The 27870-nt window shown below is 37.9% G+C and overlaps 1 protein-coding gene across 2 annotated transcripts in view; it reads left to right on the top strand.

The window, feature by feature from the left end:
- The window catches only part of dek (DEK proto-oncogene), a 32363-nt gene extending 4493 nt beyond the window's left edge, over nt 1-27870 (top strand). For both annotated transcript variants that reach the window (XM_059022712.1, XM_034000668.3), the window contains exons 2-12: nt 2998-3178; nt 4078-4179; nt 5024-5133; nt 10252-10346; nt 10658-10778; nt 15318-15515; nt 15906-16052; nt 21343-21475; nt 21587-21735; nt 22360-22428; nt 27186-27870. In XM_059022712.1, coding sequence (XP_058878695.1) covers nt 3007-3178; nt 4078-4179; nt 5024-5133; nt 10252-10346; nt 10658-10778; nt 15318-15515; nt 15906-16052; nt 21343-21475; nt 21587-21735; nt 22360-22428; nt 27186-27197 — 1308 coding nt within the window. In that variant the 5' untranslated portion in view covers nt 2998-3006 and the 3' untranslated portion in view covers nt 27198-27870. The remainder of the gene's footprint in view (nt 1-2997; nt 3179-4077; nt 4180-5023; nt 5134-10251; nt 10347-10657; nt 10779-15317; nt 15516-15905; nt 16053-21342; nt 21476-21586; nt 21736-22359; nt 22429-27185) is intronic.

Below are 27870 nucleotides of genomic sequence, written 5' to 3'. Positions count from 1 at the left end.
TATCCAACACCATATGAAAGCAATGGCAGCGATACAGGCCGCAAAATGCCTCGCGTGCCGCGCCGCGCCTGTCTGTCCCAGGCTTAAAGCCTAGGACACATATGAGCGGCATCGCTAGCGGGGAGCGACAAAATGCCACACATATCGCTCACCTCGGCAAAAAAATTACGTTGCAGAAAAGTGTGGCAGCGGCAGAATTTTAAAACAGCAAAATATCGTTCGGCGAGCAATATTTTGCTGCTCAAGCATTTTCCCTCAGCGGCAAATCTGGGTCTAGCCAATCAGGTTCAAGGTGTGGGATACGTCTTGTCTTGATGAACTCGAATATCCATCAACATGTAGGAGCTACTAATAGCTGAAGTTTCTCAGCATCCCAAGCTATTTTGATTATAAAAGTAAGAATTTCAAGGACGTTGATTATGGGTCTGTTGAGTGATCCAAAACAAATACTAACTGCTTACACCCCGCATTAATCCAGTTACTTGACAGCCTGTATCATTTGTCAGATATACACGTCAAGTAATTAACCAGTTGCCAGCCGACTGATTATTGTGTATGCAATTGCGACGAATGTGATCCCTTTTTTTTATACAATGTATAAGTTTGTTATTTTGTGATTTTATATTGTCATAATGCATAGCACTGTAAACTAATTGTTATTTAAGTTCTATTGAAATAATATTTGTGTTTCATAACAAAAAGTGTGTTTTTAAAAATAAGGCAAATTGTTTTAAACTGTCCAAATTGCTTATTTGAGGGCTAAGAATGAAAAAAAAACTGCACAAAAAAAAGGACATGGAAATTGACAAAATAAATGGGCAGCTGGGTGGTTAATGCACTTCACTAAGCTTTTCTGTTTTAAACTAATGAGAGATTAAGCAGAGATAGAATGGCAGTAAGTACATTTTTTTAAATATATTTGAAGACAGTTAGTAAAAGTCAGGCAGGTTACACACTGTGTAAGGTCTTCCTTGCCTGGCTCACCTTCTGGGCTGCAGACAAACACCTGGGGATGTTTTCTCTTAAGGTGTTCCAACAAAGAGTTTGTGCTGTGATAAGAAAGTTATTTCTTACATATTTAATTTAATTCACCGGGGTTTGTAAAGTAACCCCACACCTTTTTGAGGTTTCATTTCAGCTGAATCTGTGTGCAGCATCCGCCATCTTGAAAAGATAACGAATACTCCATTCATAAAAGTTTTAGACATTTTATTTTTAATCAGGTTTTCAAGTACTTACAATAACTATTGTAGCACTATACTTCTGTCACATTTTACAGCCCCTCCTATTGTTGTGATGGGCTATTTTAATTCACAGTGTTCAAAGCATGACAAGCTTCAGTGCACTGTTTTGTAAACATGGCACGGTAATGTGACATGACAGGGTTGATCTCCACAATTGTCGCCCATAGCTACACATGAAGCAAAGTTGCTCAGATATACAAATATCATGGATGAGAATAATTCCAACACAATACAGTGGTACCTGTATGCCGTTAATGTTATGCTACCGTAGTCTAACCTCTTCAGGCAGCGAGAGTGAGGATTCAGACCAGGATAGTCACCAGTTTGTTTTAGCAACAGTGAGTAGATAAACCTGCCTGCAATTCTCTGTGATTGATTGCAGATATGAATGTTGACTGTTCAGTAATTCTCCAGATTTGCACGGCGCTGTACAGTCGCTGTTTAATGCTACTGGTCGTTCAACCTTCCCTTCAGTTGCAATAACTTACCTACTGTAGTTACACAGCACTGGGACCAGTGTTCCAAAAGTGGGACTGTCCTGTCCAAAACGGGACGTCTGGTCATTTTACATCTATGTCAACAAAAAGTGGGCTAGCAAAGGAAAATAATAACTGATGTGTTAATTTCCTTTTCACTTGATCTGTGATACTGAAAGTTCATATTTAAACCATGGAAATGAATAAATTAATAACATAATCACAGACAAAATTCAATGAAACGCTAACGCATGCGCATATCTCAAAATAATGCAGAATTAGGCATGACTGCAGTCTTGTCTCACATATTTTCATGCACAGCATATTCAGCAAATTGAATTATATTCAAATTACTGGTTTGAATTCTCATTTTTAGTTGCGTTAACAATTGCAGTTTCCTGAATTATTCTTAAAGGCGGAACCATGCCTTTACTTACTCTTTTGTGGGACATCCTAAAACGCCTAATAATGTATAAAAGCGCTTAATGTATATATGTTACGTGCAAATCCCGAAACTGGGCAATTCGCGGATTGCAAGTGTCATGGGGTTGCTCATGTTTAATTTTTGTTCTGATGTTGCAGGTAATATTGTTCCGAAGTGCAACCATTGGTTATATATATATATATCCCGATTTCCTTTCCGGCTGTTGCCGATGGTACTGTGCAAGTGTCCGTGGGGTTTCTCATGTTAATTCCTTGTTCCGAAGGTCTGCCTGTCACTCAGAACAGGAATGAAAGAACAGAGAGATTGATTCGGACTCTGCCCGAGAAGCAGTGGGCAGACCGCGGTTTGCCTGGGCAAAGCCCGAAATAAGTTATTTTAATTTTTATTTTGGGCTTTGCCCAAAGTCAGACCGTAACATACAATTCAAACCAAATCCTGAAAAACTTGGCAAATGGCAAGCCTAGCACTTGTCAATACTATCCTTAAAAATCTGGGGTTTTCATTAACATACACACTATGATCACGTTAAGCTCTACAAAAAACCTGCTTAACTTGGCTTATAATGTGCTTAAATTGAAAACAAATGGTAACAAGCTTATCACTTCCAAATACTGTTCCAAAATTTGGCTGGTCTTTATCAACGTTAGATATTAATCATGTTAAGCCGTAAAAGTGTTCTGAATACTTTTAATTAAACAGATATAGAAAAAATGTATTTGGGAAAAGCTTGTGATTTATGACAGAATCTATTTTAGTTAAATACATTTTTGATGTATTTTTGTTCTTGCACAAACCTGTGAAAAAAATATATAAAATGGTTTGTCTTAATCAGATTGCAGTCATGTCTGGTGATGGAGATACAAGTTTGAACACGGAGACAGGAGAGAAAAAGATGGAAGGGGCAACTAAAAAGCCAAAAAGCCTGTCAGCCACAGACAAGGAAATAGAAAGGGAAGAAGCATCAGAGGGAGAAGAGGAGGAGGAAGAAGAGGAGGAGGAGGAGGAGGAGAAAGGTAACCAGAATTACCCTCTCTTAGTCCACCTGAGATCAGATATGCAAATGTGTGTTTTTGGTGATGCCACATTAGTACAGTATGTGGTAGTTACAATGCTATACTGTAATACAGTAGTTTGGAGAAGCATTCATCAAATAGGCCTGTATGTTCAAGTGTCCCATGGCTGCTTATATGTTGCTTTCAGGCATTCTTTGTTTTTATTTTATTGTAACATGCCCCATACTAGAAACAGGGCTCAAGACAAACTTTTTGCTTTAAGAGCCAATGGTTCCTAGGCCAAAATAAAATTGGTTGCCAAATCCAATTATTGGGTGCCACTTTAGGAACAAGTTGATTTGCTACCATATTCAACTGCTTAAATATATAACAACTTGCTAAAGTGATACTAAAATAGTAACTTTAATTTTTGTTCTCACTTGTTTGTTGCTTCATTCTGCTGAATGGTTAATCAATGCAGCTGATAACATAATGAACCCGGCATGTTTATTTTGGATATTTTTCAATTGTTGTATATGGAATTGGTGAGTGCACCTTTTAATTGTGTATGTTGTAATATGGGAAATAGCATGCTGCAGCTTGCATACTCTGTTAGTGAAGTCCTGATCTGAGAGCATGCTACTGTTTTATTTGTTTAGTAAGAACAAGTTTGTTTTACTGAATTCCTTCTGTTGTTTACTATATTAAATACACCACAGCAAACGCATTGTCCTGTATTTTAGATTTTTCCATACCATTCTTTTTTATTAGCACAATCTGGGAGCTAAATTTAGTGAGTGGCAGTTTTTCTACTGCAGTCAAGTAAGCTTATAGTATGTTTGAGACCTCCTGCACAACACGTCAAGTTAGATTAGTATTTTTTTTTTTTTTTATGTCTGTATTTTGTTTATTTATTACAGAAAAAAGCCTCATAGTTGAAGGCAAGAGAGTAAAGAAGACAGTGAAGAGGCTAGCCCTCCAAATGGTTCAACCTACCAAGGGACCGCTTTCCATTGTACAGGGTAAGATATTAATTACACTCAACTTACAGATCAGTGTGGCTAAAATGAATTAAAATTGTAGCCATTCATTTCTCTATATTTAAGTGTCAGACAGCTGGATTTGTCAAAATTGATATTAAAATCAAAGATGCACTTAATTTCTCTGGCCTGCAATTCCTTAAGAATGGCTTAATTACAGTTTGGCCTTTTTTTTCTTCTTTAGAATTGTTCAGGGTGTTTGTCAGTAAAATGTAGTTCGATATCTGTGGATTCTGTGACCCAATTCACTCTCTTACAGTACATGTCATGTATCTATATGCACTATGAAACTAAGCGTAAAAGTTAATAAATCTCATCACTGAGTTAGGACCAAATACTCTGGCTATTACTTCTAAGTTTAAAGCAGTTAGGTAGAAAATGCATTTACACTTACCTGCCATGCACTTAAATGTACAATGTAGGTCTCAAATGTGAAAAACGTATATCCCAAACATGTATTTTTATTTTAAAATTTGACATCTGGTACTGCATTAGGTAAAAGAAAGGTAGCTTGCCTTGCCTGTTATACTTGCACTTCCTAGGTCATTTCACGTGAACAGTATCTAGCATCTTACTGGTTGCAAAACATGTCAGTCATTCGGGGAAGCCGCCGGTTGGTTAGTCGCAAGAAAACCAAATGACAAGAAAATAATGTAATCTAGTACCAGGTACATTTTAAAAGGAAAATGTTGTAAATGTTAGCTTAAACAAATTGATGCCAAAACTACATGGCATGGATAGTTTATAAAAATTGTTCCTAATCAACTGGAAATTTGTTTTGTATAGAAAATTAGGAAATACGATGTCATTAATTTTATTTCTTCAGGAAAAGGTGAAAAACTGGGTGATATAGAGAGAATACAGCTCTTCGTGGGAAAGATGAAAGCAGCAAACCTTAAACCTTTACATAAACTACTCTATAACCGACCAGGCACGGTAAGACTTTCTTTAACTCCTTTATTGTGTGCAAGTCCTGTTTATGACAGATTGAGGCTAGTACTTTTCAAGCATATGTATGCTATAGGTCAAAACTGGATTGTTTTTTTTTTTCCTAGTGTTTTAGCTGTTATAGCTGTGCTAAACTATTCCAACAATTTGTTACTCTGCAAAAAAGTCTTTCCTGCATTTTCTACTAGGGATGCAATGGTTATAATTTCACAAACCTGACTGAAACCAACATTGCCATAAAATTCCAAACCAAACTATACAGAGAAAACAATAAACTGGACCGAAATATGTTTTGTACAATGAACAAGGCTCTTTGGGCCGTGGGGACCCACGTCTTTTACACACGCAGGGTTTGTCAGGACTCTCACATTTGCCGGTGTTGGCGTCCCCGGGACGCGTGCTTCTCCGTCTGACTTGTGCAGCACCATATCTTTTTATCATGCAGGTAATACACCTGCTTTGTGTGAGGTGCAAGCTTCAGAATGTTAGCAGGCTCATACTCTGCGTTGTATTTCCTGCTGTGGAAAACTGGAAAACATGGACCTGGGAATTAATGGTAGTTCTGACATTGTGGACGGGTATTTTTTCAACTTCAAATGACCTGAGTAAAAGAAAGTCATTTTAAATTTCACTACTACTAGCTGATCGTATTAAATCTGCTTAAAGAAATCGGCTCCCCTCGCGTAAACTTTGATATTAATTATGTTGATGAACTTTTAAGAAATGACACGAAAGCAGGACTTCACTTACCACTTTCCTAGAGCTTAGTGTTCTGTCATGGAAAGCAGAGCAAGCATGTCGGTTTTTACTGATTTATACCCGATTTTTGTCTATTCAATATTTTCCTGGTACTATTTTCTAGCAAATACACAATATTTTGATTAAAATGCTGTTTTATTTTTACTCTGATATTCTCTGTCACTTCACAAACGCATTGTCACCGGATTATTAGGAGGCTGTGTGGTCCAGTGGTTAAAGAAAAGGGCTTGTAACCAGAAGGTCCCCGGTTCAAATCCCGGCTCAGCCACTGACTCATTGTGTGACCCTGAGCAAGTCACTTAACCTCCTTGTGCTCCGTCTTTCGGGTGAGACGTAATGGTAAGTGACTCTGCAGCTGATGCATAGTTCACACACCCGAGTCTCTGTAAGTCGCCTTGGATAAAGGCGTCTGCTAAATAAACAAATAATAATAATAATAATAATTATGTTGGCCAATCAAAGTCTGATTTTATTGTGGCAATTGCTGGGCGTAGTAACTACTAGCTTGATCAAAAACTAAATTAAAATACCTGAGAATGTAACTCAGTTACTCAGAATATTCAAAAGAACAAATGTTTCGAAGTATACAAAAAGCAAAAATAGCAGAAGTGGGTCAGATGAGACAGAGGATGCATAGCGCTGCAAATACTGCTGCGTTGAGGTACATGTTCTCGCTGAAAGAACATACTGAAAAATAAGCGACACGTTAAACTTAAACAAGAAAGTGAACTGAGAGACCAGCAATTCATTTATCCTGCTTTTACACATGCTTTAATAAAAAGAAAGCGCAGAATGACCGTGTTAGTTTGTCAGAGCGCTGTGCTTTGCTGGACAGACACTGTTTATTGCAGAGAGGCATGTCTTGCAACAGTACTGTATGTCCATCAGCTAAAACACTGCCTAATACAGACAATCTTAATCGTAAATATTTGACAGAAAATGGTGTTGCTTTAGTTGGTAAACTTATGGAACATATTGATGAAAATGTCCAGTGTGATATGACGTGTCTTCCGATGGCTTGCACCGCCCAGTTCTGTCAATTCTGTTCTTTTTATGATTTTAAGGTGAATAAACCTGGCTTGTTTTGTGCTGATGTCATTCATACCTTCTGTAGATGTTGTTTCCGTCAGCACAGCGATTGCCTAAACATTCTCAAAGTACCAGCTAATTCGGGGAAATGTGGCTTCGACTTGCACAGATTCTGCTTCATCATACATGCCTGGGACATTATTAATCAGAAACCAGAACTGCTGCAAATCGATCTTTCTGGAATTTTACTTTTGTGAATTCTTTTGCCATGCCTTTTTTGTTTGTTCTTTTAGACAGAAAAAAAATCTGTTTGTGGCTTTTAGTGTTTGTTTCTTGTTTAAATAATTGTCAAAACTTTAATAAATGAAGAACCAGAATGTGTGTACCATAACATTTAAGACTTTTTACCTTAATTGGGTCTGCCAACATTTTCACTTTAACCAATGATGTCTCACTTGCCAGTTTTCCAAGTTTAGAGTCCTGGACCATCAATGAGGAAAAAGTTTTGGACAGCCCTATAAGAAGTGTCGGCAATCTCAGCACTAAGCCGGCTGCATTTTTGGGAGCTCATGGCAGACTTTTTACTGTGTGTTAGAGCAGTGGTTCTCAACCTATGGGTTGCCACCCCATTTGGGGTCGCTAGGCTATTTCCATTAGGGTTGCAGTCTCGCAGGTGATTATATAGAGAAAAATTTGAAACCCGAAACGATGCAATACATAAAAATACATAAAAACAAGGCAGCTCACGTTGAGTCGGAGGTCCCTAACACTACCATCTAACATAATTGTACTGACCATATATAAGCAAATACTCTTAGAACTACATGCTTACTGCTACAACTACATGCAGGCGAGATGAGAGCAGACGCTGTTTAAGTTTGTCATGTTTACAGCTGCCGCATTGCTCAGCATGCAGCTTCATTGCTAGCATACAGACTGCCAAAGTCTGTATCTGAGCGAGTGAGAGCAAAATAAAGCCGTGTTGATTTTTCTGTGAACACTTTTGTAGTGTGTGTGTTCAGCAGGGGTGGGTACCAATATCGATATTTTGGTATGATATCATTCGGTATCGATAATAATTTCCATATACTGACAACATGGCAAACTATCTAAACTCTACTTAGTATACCTACAAAGCACTGGGAAAAAGCATGCTTTGCAATTTAATGGCTACTCACTGAATAGTTTGGTGCAATAATAAACCGGCATGGTAAATGAGAACTTTGCTGTATGTTTTTGGTGTTTTAGCTTAAATTTTTTGCTGACTTAAGTCGAAGTGACATTTTGAATTAGACGTACTTCCTCATCTTAACTATTTGAAAATGCTGCCACACATTTGTCACTTTGAAGCCAACATGTTGATTAAATAATTGCAATTTTGTAAATAGGACTAAGAGTATGGGTCTGGTGTTGGACAATTCTCTGTCATTTTTGCCTCCAACAAAACAAGTAGTAAAAACTTGCATGTTCCATCTACGGACAATTAAAAAGATAAAACCATTTCTCTCTGACAGAGACTGTGCTACTCTTCTAATTGCCCTTGTAACATCTCGTCTCGACTATGGCAACGCTCTGTATGTGGGTCTGCCTCGGTGTCAAACCAGACTGCTCCAGGGCATTCAGAATGCCTCAGCTCGACTCGATTGTCGTCGGGACCCAACTTCCCAAACTTTACATTGGCTCCCAAATGAGCTTCATGCACAATTCAAACTACTGTGCTTAATTCATAAAGCACTCTGTCAGCAACTTCCTCACTATGTGTGAGATTGAAGGTTTATAATCATACTAGGAGTCCTCTCACACCATGTCCCTGTGTCAGCCATGTTTTTAAACAAAAACATTTTGGAGCTCGCACTTTTTTCGGTCCTTGGTCCACAGATTTGGAATGCTCTGCCTCTGGAATTCTCCCTTTTTAGAAAGAAACTAAAAACAGTCTTTCATAAGATATGCTAATTCAGTCGGGAGAATGTATTGTCAGATGCTTTGATACTGATATTTCGTGCTGTGTGCTGTTTTTTGTATGCATATTCATGTTCTGTACAGCGCTCTGAAACCATTTGTGGTCTGTTGTGCTCTAACATTTTTAAATAAAATAATGCGCTGTAGTTCTACTCGGTAGTGATTTGACACTTACAACCTACCATGGCGCCAACAGGGTACCAGGAATAGCATAGATAAAGTTGAGTATCTCTTAATACAGTACAGTAGAACCTTTCATGTCCAATTTGAATTGGTTCCAGGGGTCTGTCGGATATGTGAAAAATATTATATCTCGGAGGAAGTCTTTATACTACATTGTAGTTGCTAAGTTAACGTCAGGGCATTATAAATTATTAGATAGATAATGGTCTAATAAGATTTCCTTTAACCTGATTGGTCAATACGGGGCTGGAGATGCCTAGTGAGTGCTTTGTTGATATGCAGGGCCTTTTAAACCCGTTTGACTGTGAAAAAAAAAAAAATTTAAACAGCGCGTCTAAAATTAACTGCGCGTGTGAAAATAAATTGGACCTGACGCGCACTTAATAAATGGACTGCAAAGGGTTAATGTTTGGTGAAGAACAAATGTTATCTTTCAAACTGTTTAATCACTGTTCCAAATCAGTGCGCTGGACAATACGTAAATACAGTCTTGATGTATTTTATTCTGCTTGATGAAAGAAAATCTCCGTTCTAGTACCTAACATGCCCTCTGAATGTTGTCTATACGTGTAGACCTGTCCTATATACGTTCATTCTATCTATTTAAATTTAGTTATAGCAAATGGTTAATAAATAATCAAGAATAGTGTTTGCTGTTAGCAGCAATACAGTAACCACAATTGCAACTAATCTCTGGTGTGAAGAACAAGTTTGAAGAAATCAAAGAAACTGGATGCAGTCTGATTACTTTCAGCAACTTTATTTCAGCATATCACAGTAACAACAGCACAGTGCTCTCTTCTCTAACAAAGCCAGGAATGACACATTGAACAAGTTACTGAACAAACAGCACGATCAGCATTAACACATAGACTACTAGATAATTGAATTGCTAAACTTTTTTTATATATATATTTTGCTAATGAAGTTTAGGACCTAACAGTAACTTAATACTGAAATGTACACAAACCTGCACTCCAAATGCTAGTTCAAAAATAAAAAGTTACCGGTACTTTTATTTATTTAAATATTATACTAACTATTCACAAACAGTGTTTGCTTTTGTGTACAATGTACCTGAACTGAAGGGGGGTTGGGGGTTGGGGGGCAAAATCTGTGAGCAACTGTACCATCCTGATTTTTTTTTTTTTTGTTTGTTTGTTTTCCCCTCATTAGATTTCATCTTTAAAGAAAAATATCCGCCTTTTCAGTGGGTTTACATTTGAAGAGGAAAGTGACCAGTACAAGAAAAAGCGTGATATTCTGAAAAAGTGAGTTGCTGGAAAGCTTGCTTTTGGAAGAAACCTGAAAGGCATCAGGAATTAACTTTGGTGGTATTTTGAGGTATTGGGTACTCTTGTCCTGATTCTCCAGTAAAAACTGTATTGATTACTCGGTCTGATTTAAAGTTGGTTTAACTTTCATTAATGCATACTGAAAGTAATCTTCTGACAAAATAATTATCCATTTAAAGATAGTTTGTACACATTACTGTAGTTTACTGGTACAATGCTGTTATGTGCAGCAAGAAGAATAGTAACTTATATATGAACATAAATATAAAAGTATGCATCTCTCATAGGTATACAAATGCTGTATTGAAGACCATCTGTGGTGCCCTGGACCTTGAGAAGTCTGGAAAAAATGATGATGTTATATCAAGAATAATGGCTTTTCTAATGAAGCCAAAATCTTCAGGCAAGGTAAAAGTTATGCTTGTGTTTAGTACATTTTTGTAGGTTGTTTGATTATGTGAACATCTGAAACAGAAAGGAAATCTTATCCAGAAGCCTTTTTTGTTTTGTTTTTGCCAATAAATTATGGAAACAACAAATGATTTATCAGGGTGTGGATTTTATTGCCCATTTTTCCTCACATCCCTTACTAAATACGTTGGTATCTCTGTATAGATCATTGTCTCCTCTTTAAAAAGTATGTAAAGATTGAGCAATTCATCTCAAGCATAATGGAATCCCAAAATCTTCCCCTTTTTCCAGAATGGCTGGGTATGACATTTTCTCTTAATTTTACTCTTAAAGACTTCCAAGGACAACACTGCATTGAATATTGTAACTACTGAAGACCAAAAAAAAACGATCAGTTTTACATAATTGCTAAAAATGAGAAATACGTATTGGTTGCCTTGCACCGTTTTTAAAACCTTAATAGAATTTCTCCGAACCTCGCTACTCTCATGCTATCCCTCTGCTTCGCACTCTCCCCTTGCTACCTACCTCTGCTCGCATTCAATTCCAGACCCTTGTTCTTGCCTACCGCTCTCTTCATCACGTTGCCCCCTCCTACCTCCAACCCCTCGTGTCTCCCTACACGCCCTCTCCGCTCCTCCTCTACTGGCCAACTGGTCATGCCTTCCCTCCACTCTCCATCCTCCACTCCTTCTCTTCCCTAGTCCCTCTGTGGTGGGACCAGCTACCGGAGAACTTCAGAACTGCTGTGTTTCTGACAGCCTTTCGCCACCTCCTCAAGACCCACCTGTTTAGACTGCACTTGTAGATCTCTTGATTTACCCCTCCTACTATGCAACCAGAACTGACCCGGTGTTAAATACTGTCGGCAGACCTTATACCACTAATCAAGAGTGCTACTGCAATCTTGCAGGTGCCCTGGCCTACAGCAGGGGAAACAAGGCAGTCGATTTTTCGATGATGAGCTTACCGCCTTTCCCATATCCACCCTGATTTTCACTTTGAGATCATCTTCCTGGCACCATCTGGCAAGAGCTGCTTCTATTTCCTGGTCAATAGGGTGCATGATGTGGAGAAGCTGGGCCTGGTCCATTTTCCGCCAGTTAAGTCGTCTTTTGCCTCCTATCCAAGGACGCTGCCTGCCCTAACAAACAAACAGTGCCGGGTCTCCCGAGATGATCCTCAAGAGCTTATTCAGCCAGTGCGTTTGGTGCACAGCAAGGGAACTACAACCGCATCCTGGTAGCCTACCAGTCGCATTTGTTGCGGTCCCTGTCTGTAAACCACAGGCCCTCACCACAACAGATGGATGAGCTGTGCCTGGCTAACAAAAACCTGCTCTGTGTGTCCAAGCTCAACAGATAGTCTGTAGGTGGAAACCTGGCTGCACTGGTGGCTGCATGTAGGCAGCTTTGGTTTTCCCAGGCACACGTGCTTGACGGGGACAAAGCACCGATGTTGGACACCCCGATCACTCTAGGGCAGTTGTTTGGTCCCACGCTGGACGAGATGCTCCAGCACTCTTGCCTTTTGTAATTTGCTGCCACAGCCCAAAATGCCAGTGCATGATGAGGTCTTAAAACATGCGGAAGTGGCTGACATCAGTCAGAGGGCAAATGCCAAATTTGAGTGTGATGTATTTTGTCAGAAGATTTGACTTGGTATCAGGTGACAGTTTGTTGCATGCCAAGTAGAGAACATTTTAGAAGATATACTTTTTTCAGACAGGGCAGATAATGTGTGGTACACGATAGGGAGGATCTCCTATCCAGCAACAGGCCAACCAAAGTTTGCATCGTTGGTCATGGTGATGCTAACCACACGATAATACCCCACAGTAATGCAGAGACTGAGCAAATATTCAGCATTGTGAATAAAGTTATTCTGTCCAAATTTATCTAGGAAAACCCTAAGTTACTTATGTGAATAAGCCATTACATTGATCTGATATCACTGAATGTGTTCTAAACATTTTTGTATCCCACCTTTTGCATAATAAGCTTTAATGGTAAAATGCTATTATAATGTTTTTTGGCTCAAATTGAATGCCTTTTTGCTTAGTTTCAAGATAGAGAATGGGCAGGACTTCAGCTTATAGACCTATATTTTAGTTAAACTTTGTTACAGTATCAGAGGTATGGTTTTCAACCCTGGTGCAGCTCCTGAGTGGCCAGATGTGGAGACTGCCGAAGCGCAGCGACCTGCTCAGTCATGCATGGGGGACCTTACGGCATCTGGCCTGGGTCTGTCCAACAGGGCTATTGACACCCTACAAAATGCCAGAGCAGCATCCATGCATTGCCAGTACAGGTACAAGTGGGGCGTCTTTCAGACGTGGTGTCTGTTTGACACCACAACTTGTCCCATGGCAGTAATACTGCAATTTTTGCTGGACTTTTTTTTTTTTTTTTAAAACCCCGGTTTTCTCCCCAATTTGGAATGCCCAATTGTTATTTGTATCCCCGTTCACCTCTGCAACCCCCGGGTGACTCGGGAAACGGAGGCTGGAACACGAACACAAAGCTTCCTCCGAAACGTGCTCCTGCCAATCCGTCATTTTTCGCACTGCGGATCCACAGCGAGGCCACCAACCCTATAGTGCCGGAGGACAACACAGATCTGATGGCTCCACTGCAGAACCGTAGGTGCCCTAACGGCCACAGGGGTCGCTGGTGTGCAGTGAACCGTGGATTCCCCTACCTATCCAAGCCCTCCCTACCCAGGCGGCGCTCAACCAATTGTGCGCTGCCCCCTAGGAACTCCTGGTCAGTGACACAGCCTGGATTCGAACCTGCGATCTCCAGGCTATAGGGCGCGTCCTGCACTCCATGCAGAGTGCCTTTACTGGATGCGCCAATCGGGTGCCCCCATTGCAGGACCTGTTTGAGGGGAAATCTCCCTCTACATTAATGACTCGGTCTTCCCTGGAGCTCACTTGGGACAATTTAAGGGGCTTGGCAGTTTCAGCCACCTATGAAGGACATTGTTCCTTGCTGGAGACTAAATGTGGTGCTTAATGCACACATGAAGCCTCCATTTGAGCCCCTGCATTCGCTGAGCAGGTGACCGAGATGCAGGCATTATCGATGGCAAAATCCTGCTTTAATTTTTACAGAGGCCAGAACAAAGGTTACGCTAAGACCAGTCCTGCTTTTTTGCCGAAGATGATCTCCAATCTGTCAACCAATCTGGAATTTTGAGGCTTTCCATACACCTCCTTTCCAGTTTTACAGAGAGCGGCAGCTCCATACACTCTGCCCAGTGCGGGCCCTGGTGTACTGTATTGACGAGAAGTTGGAGGCAGTCCGAACAATGTTTTGTCTGCTATGGGGCGAAGTCCCATGGTCAAGCCCTGTCTAAGTAGCGGCTATCCAAGTGGACAGCAGACACGGTCAAGACTGCCTATGAGCTGGCCAACTTTCCCCCTCTAGAAAAGCTCACTGCCCATTCCACTAGGGGCATGGCAACTTCAAGGACTTCCAGGGTGCATCTGTTGGAGACATTTGCATTGCAGTGGTGTTGGCTACTCCAGATACCTTTTACTAGATCCCACCGACTTAATGACTTGGATCCTCAAAACCCTGGTTTTGGAACTAGAGTGTTAAAGGCTGCTTCTCAGTCTACCCTTACAACACAGGCATGGAGGTGAAACGCTCAGATTTTTTCACCCTAGTTACTCGTTACTGCGGTTCCGAATGATAATGCACAGGGAAGCCTTTGGATTAGCCTTGTAGCATTCCAGTCGTCTGCAATCTTGCCCTTGCGACGGCTTTGGTACACTCACCCATTCGGTAATAGTTAAATTTCGTACTTGAACGGGAAAGTTGGATTATTACCATAACCCTGGTTCCCTGAAATAGAAATGTAACCATTAACCTTCGGTGTTGCTCCGTCCATGACTGCAGCAGGCTTGAAGGAAAAATGACACGGGGATCCTGTGAGCGCAGTACCTTTGTGCCCTCAGGGGCAGGGTCATGACCGTCACAGGCTCAAAGAGCAGCATTGGTATACAGTATTCAGGATTTGGGTCTTTAGGAGGTAAATACTCATTTGGTAATGGTTACGTTTCTATTTTAGGGAACCAGGTTTATGATAGAAACGTTTTTTGTTCTGTGTTTTTATAAATAATTGTATAAGTGCAATGACCCACTACAAGGTGCAAGATATTTTTTTGCACTTGTGTGTGTGTAAGATAGGCCTACGTCTTCCCGTACACCTTGTTGTGGGTTACTGCTTACTTAACTAACGGTTACTTGCTATTTCTTATTTATTAACTCATTAACACTATTTTAATGGAAACATAATTGCTGCAGAATTGTAAAAGTTATTTGCAGAAAATACATTTCTCTTTGCAGATTTTAGGAAATTTTACTGCAGATTTCCGTGGGGACAACCTAGTAGCAATTTACTACTGCACAATATTTCATACTTTTTTGCCCTGCTTATTTTGTTTATCATGTTTATGTGCTCCATAAGGCTATTAATAATTTTTATTAAACAGTTGGAAAATGATCTACTAATTAATTAAATTCACAGCCATTGCCCAAGGCTAAAAAGAAGTCCCAGAAAGGTGAGAAGAGAAAGCGCAAGAACACTGGTTCGGCAAAGAAAACAAAATCAAAGGGCACAACGTCGGCAGAGATTGTGACTGAGTCAAGCAGCGATGAGGAGGAAAAGAAGGACAGTGAGCACTCTTCAGAGGTAGACGATCAACATCATGAAGATAAGGATGAGGTGAGGATTAATGTTTTTGGTGTATGGTGGAATCATATTTAAGGGGAAGATAACTGCAGAGTTTTTGGGAAGGGTACTACATATTATTATTATTATTATTATTATTATTATTATTATTATTATTATTATTTATTTCTTAGCAGACGCCCTTATCCAGGGCGACTTACAATCGCAAGCAAATACAAATACATTCAAGTGTTACAATACAAGTAATACAATAAGAGCAAGAAATACAATAATTTTTGTTAGTGTGACAAACCACAATTCAATAATACAGCAGATAATAGTGATAGTTACATATCTTTTGTAAAAAAAAAAAATAGATATATATATAAAAAAAAAAAAAAAAAAAGCGGCCAGCCACTTAACCTGTATTGCAAAATGCTACAGCCTAAACGGAAACCTCAGAAAAGTGGGAAGAAGGAACGTGCCACTGCTGGGTCGGCCAAAAAGAAGTCCAAGCCAAAAGCCAGAAAGTCTGCCTCAGTCCTGGAGTCGAGCAGTGAAGAGGAGGAAGACAGCGAGGAGAAGGAAGAGGTGAGGAGAACTGCAAACCGGAATACTAGTTTTGCTTCAAAAAAACGGTACTGTTTAACAATGCTTCAATAGGTAGGTATTATTAACAGGGTGTGTAATGCAGTACAAGCACAGTATGTATAAAACCCAATTTACGCACAATTTCTAAAAGACAATTAAAGACAACATACAGTAGATGCCGCTTATTAGCAACATATTGGTTCCCAGCAAAAAGTTATCACTTTCTGAAAGTTGCAAATAAGCCCCCTTTTTCAAATGTATGTATATGGAACAGTGATATATACTGTATCCGATATAGAAGCAGGATATATATACATGTTTTTTTTTTAATTTGTTAAAATATAAACACAAAATACCAAACAACACAGTTGTTTGACATGCGTGTGTAAAACAAGAGACTTATACATATGGTGGGCATATACATATAGTACTGTACTACAATTGTCCTTACAATGAGCAAAGCAAAGGTAACAAATGTTAATAAACAGTACTTGCAATCAATGCAGAAGCACACAATCGTTCGGGGAAACAGCAAGGGCTCTTGCTCTTTCCGATTACCACAAGAGGCTGGTTCTCCGTCCCGTCCATGTTTGAACAACACAACCATGTAATGTGGTCCATAGCTTTTTTGGCTCCTCCAAAGTGGGGAGTGGGAGGGGAGCGCTTGGTCATTCCAAATTGAGAGAAAACGGGTAAAATAATAATTAGACACATGGAATTTAAAAAATAAATAAATAAAAATCTGTTAATCTTATATTCTTGTGTTGTAAATTACCTGAACAGACCCAGCACAACTTATTACTATAAATAAATATTAAATAAATCATTATTTCTCAAATTACTCAACTCCTGACATGTAAAAACAAGCATTGTTAAAAGTGAGGGTGATACCAATAGTATAGCTATGCGGATGTAGTTGGAATGCACCATTGCATGTAATTAAAAGTATATTTAATTGTTAATTTAATTTAAGAGACTAAATAAGAGGTATTTTTCAATAACAGATCATACAATACGTTCCTGTTGGCGGTCATGGTATAATTAATTAAACCACTGTGATTTGATATTAATAAGCAAACAGATACCAAAGGGAAGTTGAATGACATTGCAGCCATGTCATTTTAAAAATTAACCAAAAAAAAAATTTGTACTTTTAATTTGTTCCGTTTTACAATAATGACTTTTAGTTAATGACATTCAATGATTTAACGTCTACCCTGTACTACATTATCTATAACGCCTAATGTACAGTAGCAGAATGTATACGAGGATCGGGAAGTACATACATTATCGGGGCATGAAGTTAAGGTCATGAAAGCCAAGGCAATGTTGCCTTCTTTGGCGTGAAGATTCAGGGGCACCAAGACAGTTCTAGGGGGCAAAAAGGCAAAACATAAGTCCAACCCAAGGGCACCAAGGCGATTTCATACTCATACATAAAACAACAAAAAAGAAATAGAGAGCCTATTATGTTGATGAAATTGTAATTCAGACAAACACAAATCAGTGTTTTCTGAGTGATTCACACACTAATTGTTAGAAAAATAAAATATAGGTCACTTTTCTATTGTAAAAAATCAAATGGTATAAATATCCAATTTAAAAACAAACTTTCATCATAAAAAATACAAAGGGTAATTTGGCAAAAAATAAATATTCAGGGTATGTTTACTAAACTCACACACCACTGACTAATACAGAAATTAGACTAGAGGCTTAGATGCAGCATTAGTGATACAACACAAATAAGCAAAGTCAGTGAAGGGAAAGTTGGATAGATAGATTTTCAGGCAAACTGGCTGAAGATTTACCCATGGCTGGAGTTTAATAACGATAGTGGTCAAATGAGTTGTTCGGTCTGCAGTGTGGGTGCTACCCGCTGTAACCTGTACAAACAACGCGGCTTTGAAAAAAAAAAAAAAAAAACGAAATAGAAACTGTCAGGCAATGGAGAGTGCTCTGCATCACAGTGATGAACAGCTGGATGTACATACTGTTGGAGGTTTACATTTGAGAGATTTTAGTTTCACTTCTTTTTTTTCATTTTACAGTGGCAAAGGATTTACAGTTTTGTTATGGTGCATTGCTGGACACTCAATTCAGGGGGAAAAAAATGGTAGCCGTTCTCTCCTACTCATTTCATAACGCAGGGAGCAGCTACTTGAACCATATTAGCTACTTGCTAATTTTTTTTTTGTAAGAATTTGAGCAAAACTAATAATGATCTACCTACTGTGTGTTCATTTTTAGCGTTGGTGTTTTTGGGGGGGAATAACACAAAATTACAAAACAGCAATGGTCATTGAAATGTCTGTATAAATTAGCAATTTATATACACTGAAGACATGAAAGGAGTTAGAATGTGTATTGTCAGATTCCACATACTTATTTTATGCTGAGCACACTCTGTCTGGGGAGATTTTTAAGGAGGACACAGATGTTTTGGGCTCCTGTAAGTGGATTGTTTGTGCACTGACTTACAATATATCCAGACAATTAAGTAATTTAAGAAGAATCACACTGACCCATTGAAATTTTAAGTTTTAACGAATCAGAGCGGTATTAGTACTCCTTCGGTTTTAAATGCTTAAATGAATCAAGTTGTTACAGACCATGTCAGATTCCAGCTGATAGGCAATCTTGGCGATCCAGTGCCTTTACAACTTTTAACAGTGTTAACACTTCAATACAATTATGGTTATCACATGCTTTGCCCTTAAGCCAGACATGCAAAACGCTAAAATGTCCACCGCTAAATCATCCTAAAGCATCCAATATGTCACTCTCTAAAGCTAAAATATAATTCCTATCCCTATAGCAATGCTTCAATATAAGTAGGTTTGCTACTATATGATTAATTTTTTTTGCCAAATTGACGATTAATAATGATGTTTGTTTTAGAAAGAATTTACTGTTATTTTCGATCTCAACCTTTTATGCGTTAAAAAAAATAATTTTTTTATGCCATTGACAAACGTCTCATTTAGTGAAGCCCTTTTATCATATTCAACATGCAACAAAACCATGGTTTCCAACATTCTAACTGAAGTAACGTTTGGTCACAGCAGAACTATACCTTTGTAAAGAAAGATCCTACACAAATTAAAAAATTGTCTCAAATAAACTGTAGAAAACACAGTATATAAAAGTGTATTACACACTTTTATAGCATAAATTTGAGTAAAAATAATATGCATAGAACAAAACATTAGATTGTTGAACAGAACTAACTTGCACTATTCTTCAGCACAGAGTCACTGAGACGTCGGTCAGGGGAATATTTTCAAAATAAAACTCACCGTATACCTAGCAAAAGCCTACCTACACCTTAACCTGCTGATTTCAAAAGTAGGCGCTTTGAATGCAGGTGCTTGAACTGGCAAATGAAAGTGCACAGTCGGTACAGGTCTTGATGACTGACAGTCATTTAAACAAATGAGAGCATTCTGCCGTTGTTTCAGTTAACGAGATCTGCCAATTGGGTGAAATGACAGTGACAGTGAAACTATACTAACAGATCACTGCGATGATTGACAGCGACCCCTAGCCATTCAGAGTGGAATGGAGACGGGACCGACAGTAAGTATAAAAACTAAACAAACTATAGATTTCTAAATTGTTATTTTCGGTACGAAAGTAAAAAATAGTGAGCGGTTTTACCGAAGATAACCTATATAAATTTTATTTTGGTCGAACTTTCATTTTTTGGGGAATTTAATGTTTTATGAGTTTTACCGATTTTAGCCCTTTGCAGTCCATTTATTAACTCACACGCGCAGTTAATTTTAGATGCGCTGTTTAAAAGTATTTTTTTTCACAGTCAAACGGGTTTAAATGGCCCTGCATATCAACAAAGCACTCACTAGGCATCTCCAGCCCCGCCCCACCCTTTCGTTTGCTATAGCGTTCAGCTATGTAAGAAATAATAATAATAATAATAATAGTCGTACATACCGATAGATCATCTCCGGATCACTCGTTTTATCACCAAACTCCTCAATAATGCGATCCAAGTCATTATTTTATTACTATAACATCTGAAAAAAGCTCTGCAAATGTCCATGATGGTCTCTGTGTGCTGACGCACTCAGCCAGCTTGTTTACTATGAACGCCCCATTATCTGATACCTGATACCATGTATGACTATTCATGAGATACGCCTGTGAGGACCTGTGAGGAATAATTGCAATGTCGGACCCAGTCCGACAATGGACTGCAAAGGGTTAATATCTAGAAGTAGCAAGTGAGATATAAATTCAAGATTATGCTTACCTCCCAATATATGGAAGTTTTGTGTAGAATATAAGTATAGGTTTTTTTTGGGGGGGGAGGCATTGCGGCAAGTCGCTTGGGCACTGGCAATTGCCGTCGGTGCCGTCTGTTATTTTGCGCCCTGCAGTATTTAATATATGATGTTACTTAATGTAAACATTTATGTGTTTATTCACTGTAATCTGTTTTAACATTGCCTTTAATTGCTGTTTGGAAATTAAGTTGGGCTTTATCCATACTGTATTTATTATACTTGCTGTTAATAAATAGCTACTTATTGAAGCAATATAAAATTCCTTATTTTTACATATTACTATAATTTTGCTGTTATGTAAGCATTATTTTTTGCCAGTGGCACGTTGATGAAACTTGTACTGTCAAAAAAACACGAACAAAAAAAAAAAACTTCATGCTGCCACAAAGCCAAATACTTGCAGCATCTCAACTGAATATTTCCAGTAAGATCATGATGTTATAGCTTATTGAACTGCAGTGCTTTAATTTGTTTCATAACAGTTTGACGCAGATCTATTTCATAGTTTTGGAACAAATACTAAATGCATATAACTACAGTGTTTTGATTTGGGCTCAAGTCTTGTTCTCTTACAGGTAAAAGCCCCAATTAAAAGGTTTATCACAGTGGTGAATACATGTTTTTTCAGGTTCTCACACTGAAGGATTATTGAAGTCCTAATGTGCATGATTTTAGATTTATCAAATGTCTTTATGTAGTTGTCCATGCACACCAGAACCCAAATTAGTTTTATAGTGTCTGATATTTCTTGTGTTACATATTTTGCATTGAGTTTTAAGAAGCTATATGCCTTTCCTCCCCCTCTCCAGTTAACATTTCCTGAATTGTAATGCTTGGAGAATCTTAGAAACAAGTACTGAAACATTAATTTCTTGTACAAGGTAGCACATCCAGACTCCGAATATGTTTTTATTATTTTTAAATTGATACATCGCCATGTTTATCAGTTCCCTTTTTAATGATGTACCTTCTTCTGTTGGCAGCCTCCCAAAAAGGTAGCAAAAACAGAAAAATCTGTAGCCAAAGGAAAAACACAGAGCACCAAGCTAGCTAATGTAAAGAAGGCGGATAGCAGCCAAGACATTACAAAGAAAGAACAGAGCAGTGCAAAACAAGGTAATGTAGCTGTTCAATTTTAAGTTGGATCTCAAAGGAACAGTGTTGCTGCAAACAAGTTGTGCCTCTAAAATTAATTGGTCTATATCTTTTTACATGTATACCCTTCAGAAAATGATTCGGAAGACAACTCGGATGATGAACCGTTGATAAAAATGTTGACGAAGCCGCCTACTGATAACGACTTGAAAGAGACAGTAAAAAAGCTGCTAGAAAAGGCAAACCTGGAGGAAGTCACAATGAAACAGATATGCAAGAAAGTAAGTTTTGCATTCTTACGTAGCTGTATTCTGTGGTTGATTTTAGGTCAAGTTTGTACAAGAAAAATGAACACTGTAGGTATTGTATAAGAAAAATGAACACTGTGGAGGTAATGTTATGCATATCATATATCTGAGTGATAGGGGTGTTTAGGAACAGTTGCTAAAAACATAGCTGACTTAATTAGAAAAGGAAAGGGAAAAGTATCCCAAGTCCTAATTAAGGTGTGATTGCCTACTATTTCAATCACAAGTATACAAGCTCAGACACAGTATATGTTAAAGTATATAAAACCCAAATATGACCTAGACTAAGAATAGCCTTGCATGCGTTTTTATTAGGAGCAAAAATTATAAATGATGGTTTAGATGAATTGGATGAAAACAGAAAGATCACAAAAGTCTTTTACAGAAAGTCTGCAACTAATGTAGCTCTTCCTCTTTCTTTACATTGCTTTAGTCTGGGTTATTTTACTTCATGTTTACAAACCATTAATGAGAGATGCCATTCTCCTTGTTTTAGTCGTCTGGGGTTTTATTTATTTGTCCTCAAAGATAATTAGAAATGGTTTTCTTAGAAACCCATTATAGGGTCAATTGTGAATTCTTTCTCGCTTATTTTAGGTCTATGAAAACTACCCCGATCATGACCTGACTGACAGGAAAGACTACATCAAAAAGACAGTAAAAGAGGCGAGTAAAATTAACATGACATTTTATTTTTCAGCTGTCTTAAACACATCAGTTTCCTGCTTGATCCTTATGACGTTTTTATTTTCCATCTGATTCAGAAGTGCATTATTTAGATTTTTTACTTGTCTTTGCAGGCAGAGAGAAATGTAATTCTTTAAGGCTATGTGTTTAGGGGGGAGATTCTGAACTTTGCATTGACGTGTTACACACAGTCTGAATCAAGGTCACAGTGAACCTACTTCATGGCATTAGAGCTGCATGAAAAGATTATAACTGTTTTTTTTTTATTTCCCCTTTTTTCCCCACACTATTTAGATAATTAACAAAATCATGCAATGGCAAGTGTATGCTTTCTAACCCTTACAGGACCAAGCATTTTTCAGTGGGATGCTCCCCTAGCACCAGGCACTTTTTGGCTGTAGTTGACTCTCTTCCTATAGAAATCCACTACAAATGAATTTTTTAGGGTTAAAAGGGCATGTATTTACCCAATATATACATACCTCTAGGTGTCTAAAACTATATATTTTAATGGTGCTTTTTCAGAAGATATGATTAATGATAAGTATTTGCTGATAACTGCAAAATGTGATCTTTCAAATAATCTCCACCACCAGATGCGATTTATTTATTTATTTATTTTTAATAATCTGGCGACGAGACATTTTCGCAGTGACATGACCATGCACACCAGAAGTGACACAGAGGCGATGCAACAGGTTTGAAAATTGCCAGATCTATGTTTACATTAAGTAACATATCATATTAGATATAGGACATACCTCCCAGTCCTGCTATACATTCTGCTACATGAAGCCTTACAAATAAAAAGTACAAAATAGACCAGTGGTTTTCAACCTATTCATCTCAAGTACCAGTGTTTCCAGCAGGGACCACCAGGTAACTGTGCTTTTTAAAAAAAAATGTATACACACTGACATCATGTCACATTCATAAATATCAGCACATGCATTTTTGTGCCTAAACTCGAAAAAAGTTAACTGTCGGATTTGCAACCATTTTAGTCAGTCTGGAGCCGTGCATCATAATTTCTAATTTCTCTGTGATTCAGTGGTACAGACAGATTGATACATTACGATAGTGTATGATTTCTTTTTTTGTAAACTCTTTTGTAGCCCTCCTTGTATTAATTAAATTCAATAATTAAATCTAGTTTTAATATGTGCGATGGTGCATTCCAGCCACTCCCATTACCCATAGCTACAGTATTGGTATCACCCTGCACTTTTTAGAACACCTGTTTTTTTATTTTTTTAAATCTGTCAGGAACTTGAGTAATTTAGAGCCATTAAAAGAAGTAATGATTTATTTAATATTTATTTCTAGTAATACAGTGCCCTCCGTAAGTATTGGGACAGTGAAGTCGAAATTGCTATTTTTGCTGTACACTCAAGCAATATGAAAATACGAGTAAAAGGTTAATATGAGGCAAAAGTACAGAATGTCACCTTTTATCTCTGGTGGTTTCAAGACATACAAGTTTTACCAACTAAGAATAACAGCACTTTGAGTTCCATCCCCCCATTTTATGTGAGCATAAGTATTGGGACAATTCAACTTAAAGCAAATATAAGTATAAAAGCTAGTATTTAGTCGCAAATCCCTTGCATGCAATAACAGCAGTGAGTCTGCGACCCATTGACATCACCAAACTCTTGGTATTGTCCTTTTAAAATGCTTTGCCAAGCCTTTACTACAGCCATTTTCAGCTGTTGCTTGTTTTGGGGAGTTTCTGACTTCAGCAAGTGAAATGCATGTTCAATCTGATTTAAATCAGGAGATTGACTTGGCCAGTCTAAAACTTTCCACTTTTTTCCCCTGATGAACTCCTTGGTTGTGTTGGCAGTGTGTCTTGGGTCATTGTCCTGTTGCATTGTGAAGCGCCGCCCAATGAGTCTGGTGGCATTTTCTTGTACATTGGTAGCCAAGATGCTTCTATACACTTCTGAAGTCATTCTGCTGCTGCGATCATTCATTACTCATCAATAAAGATGAGTGAGTCTGTTCCAGAGGCAGTCATGCATGCCCATGCCATGGGGCAGCAGTGTGGAGTAGTGGTTAGGGCTCTGGACTCTTGACCAGAGGGTCGTGGGTTCAATCCCAGGTGGGGGGACACTGTTGCCCTTGAGCAAGGTACTTTACCTAGATTGCTCCAGTAAAAACCAAACTGTATAAATGGGTAATTGTATGTAAAAAATAATGTGATATCTTGTAACAATTGTAAGTCACCCTGGATAACAGCGTCTGCTAAGAAATAAAAAATAATAATAATAATAATGACACTACCTCCACGATGCTTCACAGGAGGTGGTATGCTTTGGATCATCTGCAGTTCCTTTTTCTTTCTCCACACTTTTGCCTTCCCATCACTTGATAAAGGTTAATCTTTGTCTCATCTGTCCATAAAACTGTTCCAAAACTACTGGCTCATCTCTACTTTTTAGCAAATTCTAATCTCGCCTTTCTGTTTTTGGTGCTGATCAGATGTTTGCATCTTGCAGTGTAGCCTTTGTAATTCTGCTGCCGAAGTCTTCTGCGAACAGTAGATTGTGACACTTTCACCCCAGCATTCTGGAGGTTGTTGGTGATTTCACTGACACTTATTTTAGGGTTTTTTTTTTTCACAGCTCTGGTCATTTTTCTGTCATCAACTACTGTTGTTTTCCTTGGCCGACCTGGTCGTTGCCGATTGCTGAAGTCTGACTCCAGTGGTTTCTTTCTTTTTCAGGACATTTCAAACTGTTGATTTGGCTATGCCCAACTTTTGTGCTATGGTTCTAATTGAGTTCCTCTTTTCTTTTAGCATCCAAATCGCTTGCTTTTCTTTCATAGACAGCTCCCTAGTCTTCATGTTGGGTTATGCCTTCTGACACCAAATGCAGACTCCAAAGGCAAAAGATAGAACTGAGACTACACATTCACAGCTCTTTTATGTGTGAACAATCAATGCAACAGGAAACCAAATGTCCCAATACTTATGCTCACATAAAATGGGGGGATGGAACTCCGAAGGTGCTGTTATTCTTAGTTGGTAAAACATAAATGTGTTGAAACAGCCAGAAATAAAAGGTGACATTCTGTACTTTTGCCTCATATTCATCCTTTAATCGTATTTTCATATTGCTTGAGTGTACAGCAAAAATAACAATTTTGACTTCACTGTCCCAATACTTATGGAGGGCACTGTATATTGGGTTGCTGTGGCAGGCTTAGCGTGGTTAATGAGTCTGTTCAGACCATTTTATAATTGTTGCAATACAAGATGATTATACAATTATAACTCACTGACTCACTAAAGCAGCACAACGCATTTTTGACCCAGGTGGCCTTCCATAGAGATCAGTATGCGTGCCCGAGCATAATCTGGTGTGTTTACTTTTTGCTGTCTAAAGCTTTTAAATAGAGGCTCGAGCTTGCTGTTGATCCTGTTTTTTAATCTTCTAATCTCACATCACGCTCTTTTTCATTTGCCATTTTTGAAACGGTCGCGCAACTTCTGGTGAGGTGATAAATAAATGCATGGTATTTGTCATTTGTAGCGAATGCGAACATCTTATTTTTGTATCCGAATACATGTCAAAATATAAGTTCAAATATTCTGATATTTGTCCCAACACTGGAATTAATACATAAACCCATTGCCATGAGATTTACAGTCTGTGTTTTATTTTAAAATATGTCTACAGATAATCTCAAATATAAGCATTTCATTTCTATCATTATAAACATTTGTCAATCTAAATGTTTTTAAAAGTTTCACAAATCGATTGATTGTGCATGTCCAATAAATACATAATATTGCTTTTTATATATATATATATATATAATATATATATATATATATATATATATAGTGTTTAAATATGTAAATGGCAAACTAGGTTAGCAACACGAAAATCGAAAGAAAAAAATCATTACTTTTTTTACCTGGGAAAGTTTGTCTTTTGAAATTCTTCAATAAACTTTATTTATGTATTTTTTTTATTTTTTATTTTTATAAACATCCCAACAAGCACACACTTGACCAAAAAGTAGACTCAAATTATTTTTATAAATTACACAACACAATTTTTTTTCTAATATGCTAATACAGTGTGTTTTTTTTTTTTGTTTTTTTTAAACTAGATTGCTGCATTTAAATGTCAGGTTCATATATTAAGAAAGCAGTATCACTTATTTGCTCCTTTACAAAAATCGTAAATAATGCCTTAAATTTAAAAGATTAGTCTGTGCCTTGCCAAAAGCTCTCTTGGCAGCCATTTATGAGTTTATTTCTAACCAATAGAAGATCAGCTTTTTCCACAACTAGCCAATCAGAAGTGATAGGGGTGGGACGTAAACACTTTTTAAAACGTTTGTTTGTACAGTAGGTGCTAGACTTCCAGAATTCAGTTTTCAGAAACTTGCGTGGCTCTATAGAAATATACTCAGAGTGTCTTTCTAGCAACAGAACAAACCTAGGAAAAATAAATAAACAAATAAATAAAAACTATTTGTCCAACGGGCAAAGTATAACAGCAAAACTTGCTGTCCCGGGCGTCGGGCGATATGAATTACACACCCCTGTAAATGCATCTGCTTTTTGAGGTGCAAGGGTTTAAAGTTGATGTTGTGTTGTGTTGTGTTGTGTTGTGTTGTGTTGTGTTCTGTTCTGTTCTGTTCTGTTCTGTTCTGTGGTATTGATGTAGAATGTGATGTTTTCCTTCTTTAACAGTAAATCTTTGTTTTCGTTGCAGTTGATCTCCTGATGAAACATTGGTAAAGATTTGGAGTAAACTGCCAAAATAATTTCTGCAGGACTTTGGTGGTTCCAAAGAGTCATTTTAATAACCAGCAATGATTGAGTTTACTTTGTTACTCCTGAATTTTAAACAATTTTGAATAGGATGCTCCTGTGTCAAGTTCTAATGTAAATTGCTTCCAAATTATGTTTTTTTTGTGAAGTTTGCCTTTTCTATTTGCTAACTGTGTTTTTATATTTGTTGGTTGTAAACTCCTCCATTATTACCAAGCATGAGTTTTGTAATCTTGTTTTTACATAGTAATTTGGCTGTGAATAAAATTGTTGAATTAATTTTTATACATCCAGAAAAGGTGGTGCAACTGGCATCCTGGCTCATTCTGAGAATGGGGATGATGTTCTTGTAAGTTCACCGATTTTTACACAATAAATAGTCGAGGTCAATGTTCCTCAAACGTGGCCGCCAGCGAGATTTTTGTGCACAGCAGCCCCCCAGAAACAGCATTCTGTACTTTCTTTTTTTTCCTGAATTGTGTGCTGATTTTTATGTAAACAACACAAAGTGCATCTGTCATGTTTTGTTTTCTTTTGTTTTGTTTTGTTTTGTTTTTTAACTTAAAAAATGGAATCAGCGGTATTAATTCGTTATAAAACTGCAAAAATAAAATGTAAAAAAATTG

The sequence above is a fragment of the Acipenser ruthenus genome, chromosome 4, assembly GCF_902713425.1.
Source record: "Acipenser ruthenus chromosome 4, fAciRut3.2 maternal haplotype, whole genome shotgun sequence".
Lineage (NCBI taxonomy): Eukaryota > Metazoa > Chordata > Actinopteri > Acipenseriformes > Acipenseridae > Acipenser > Acipenser ruthenus.
This window is presented reverse-complemented; position numbering and strand designations above follow the sequence as displayed.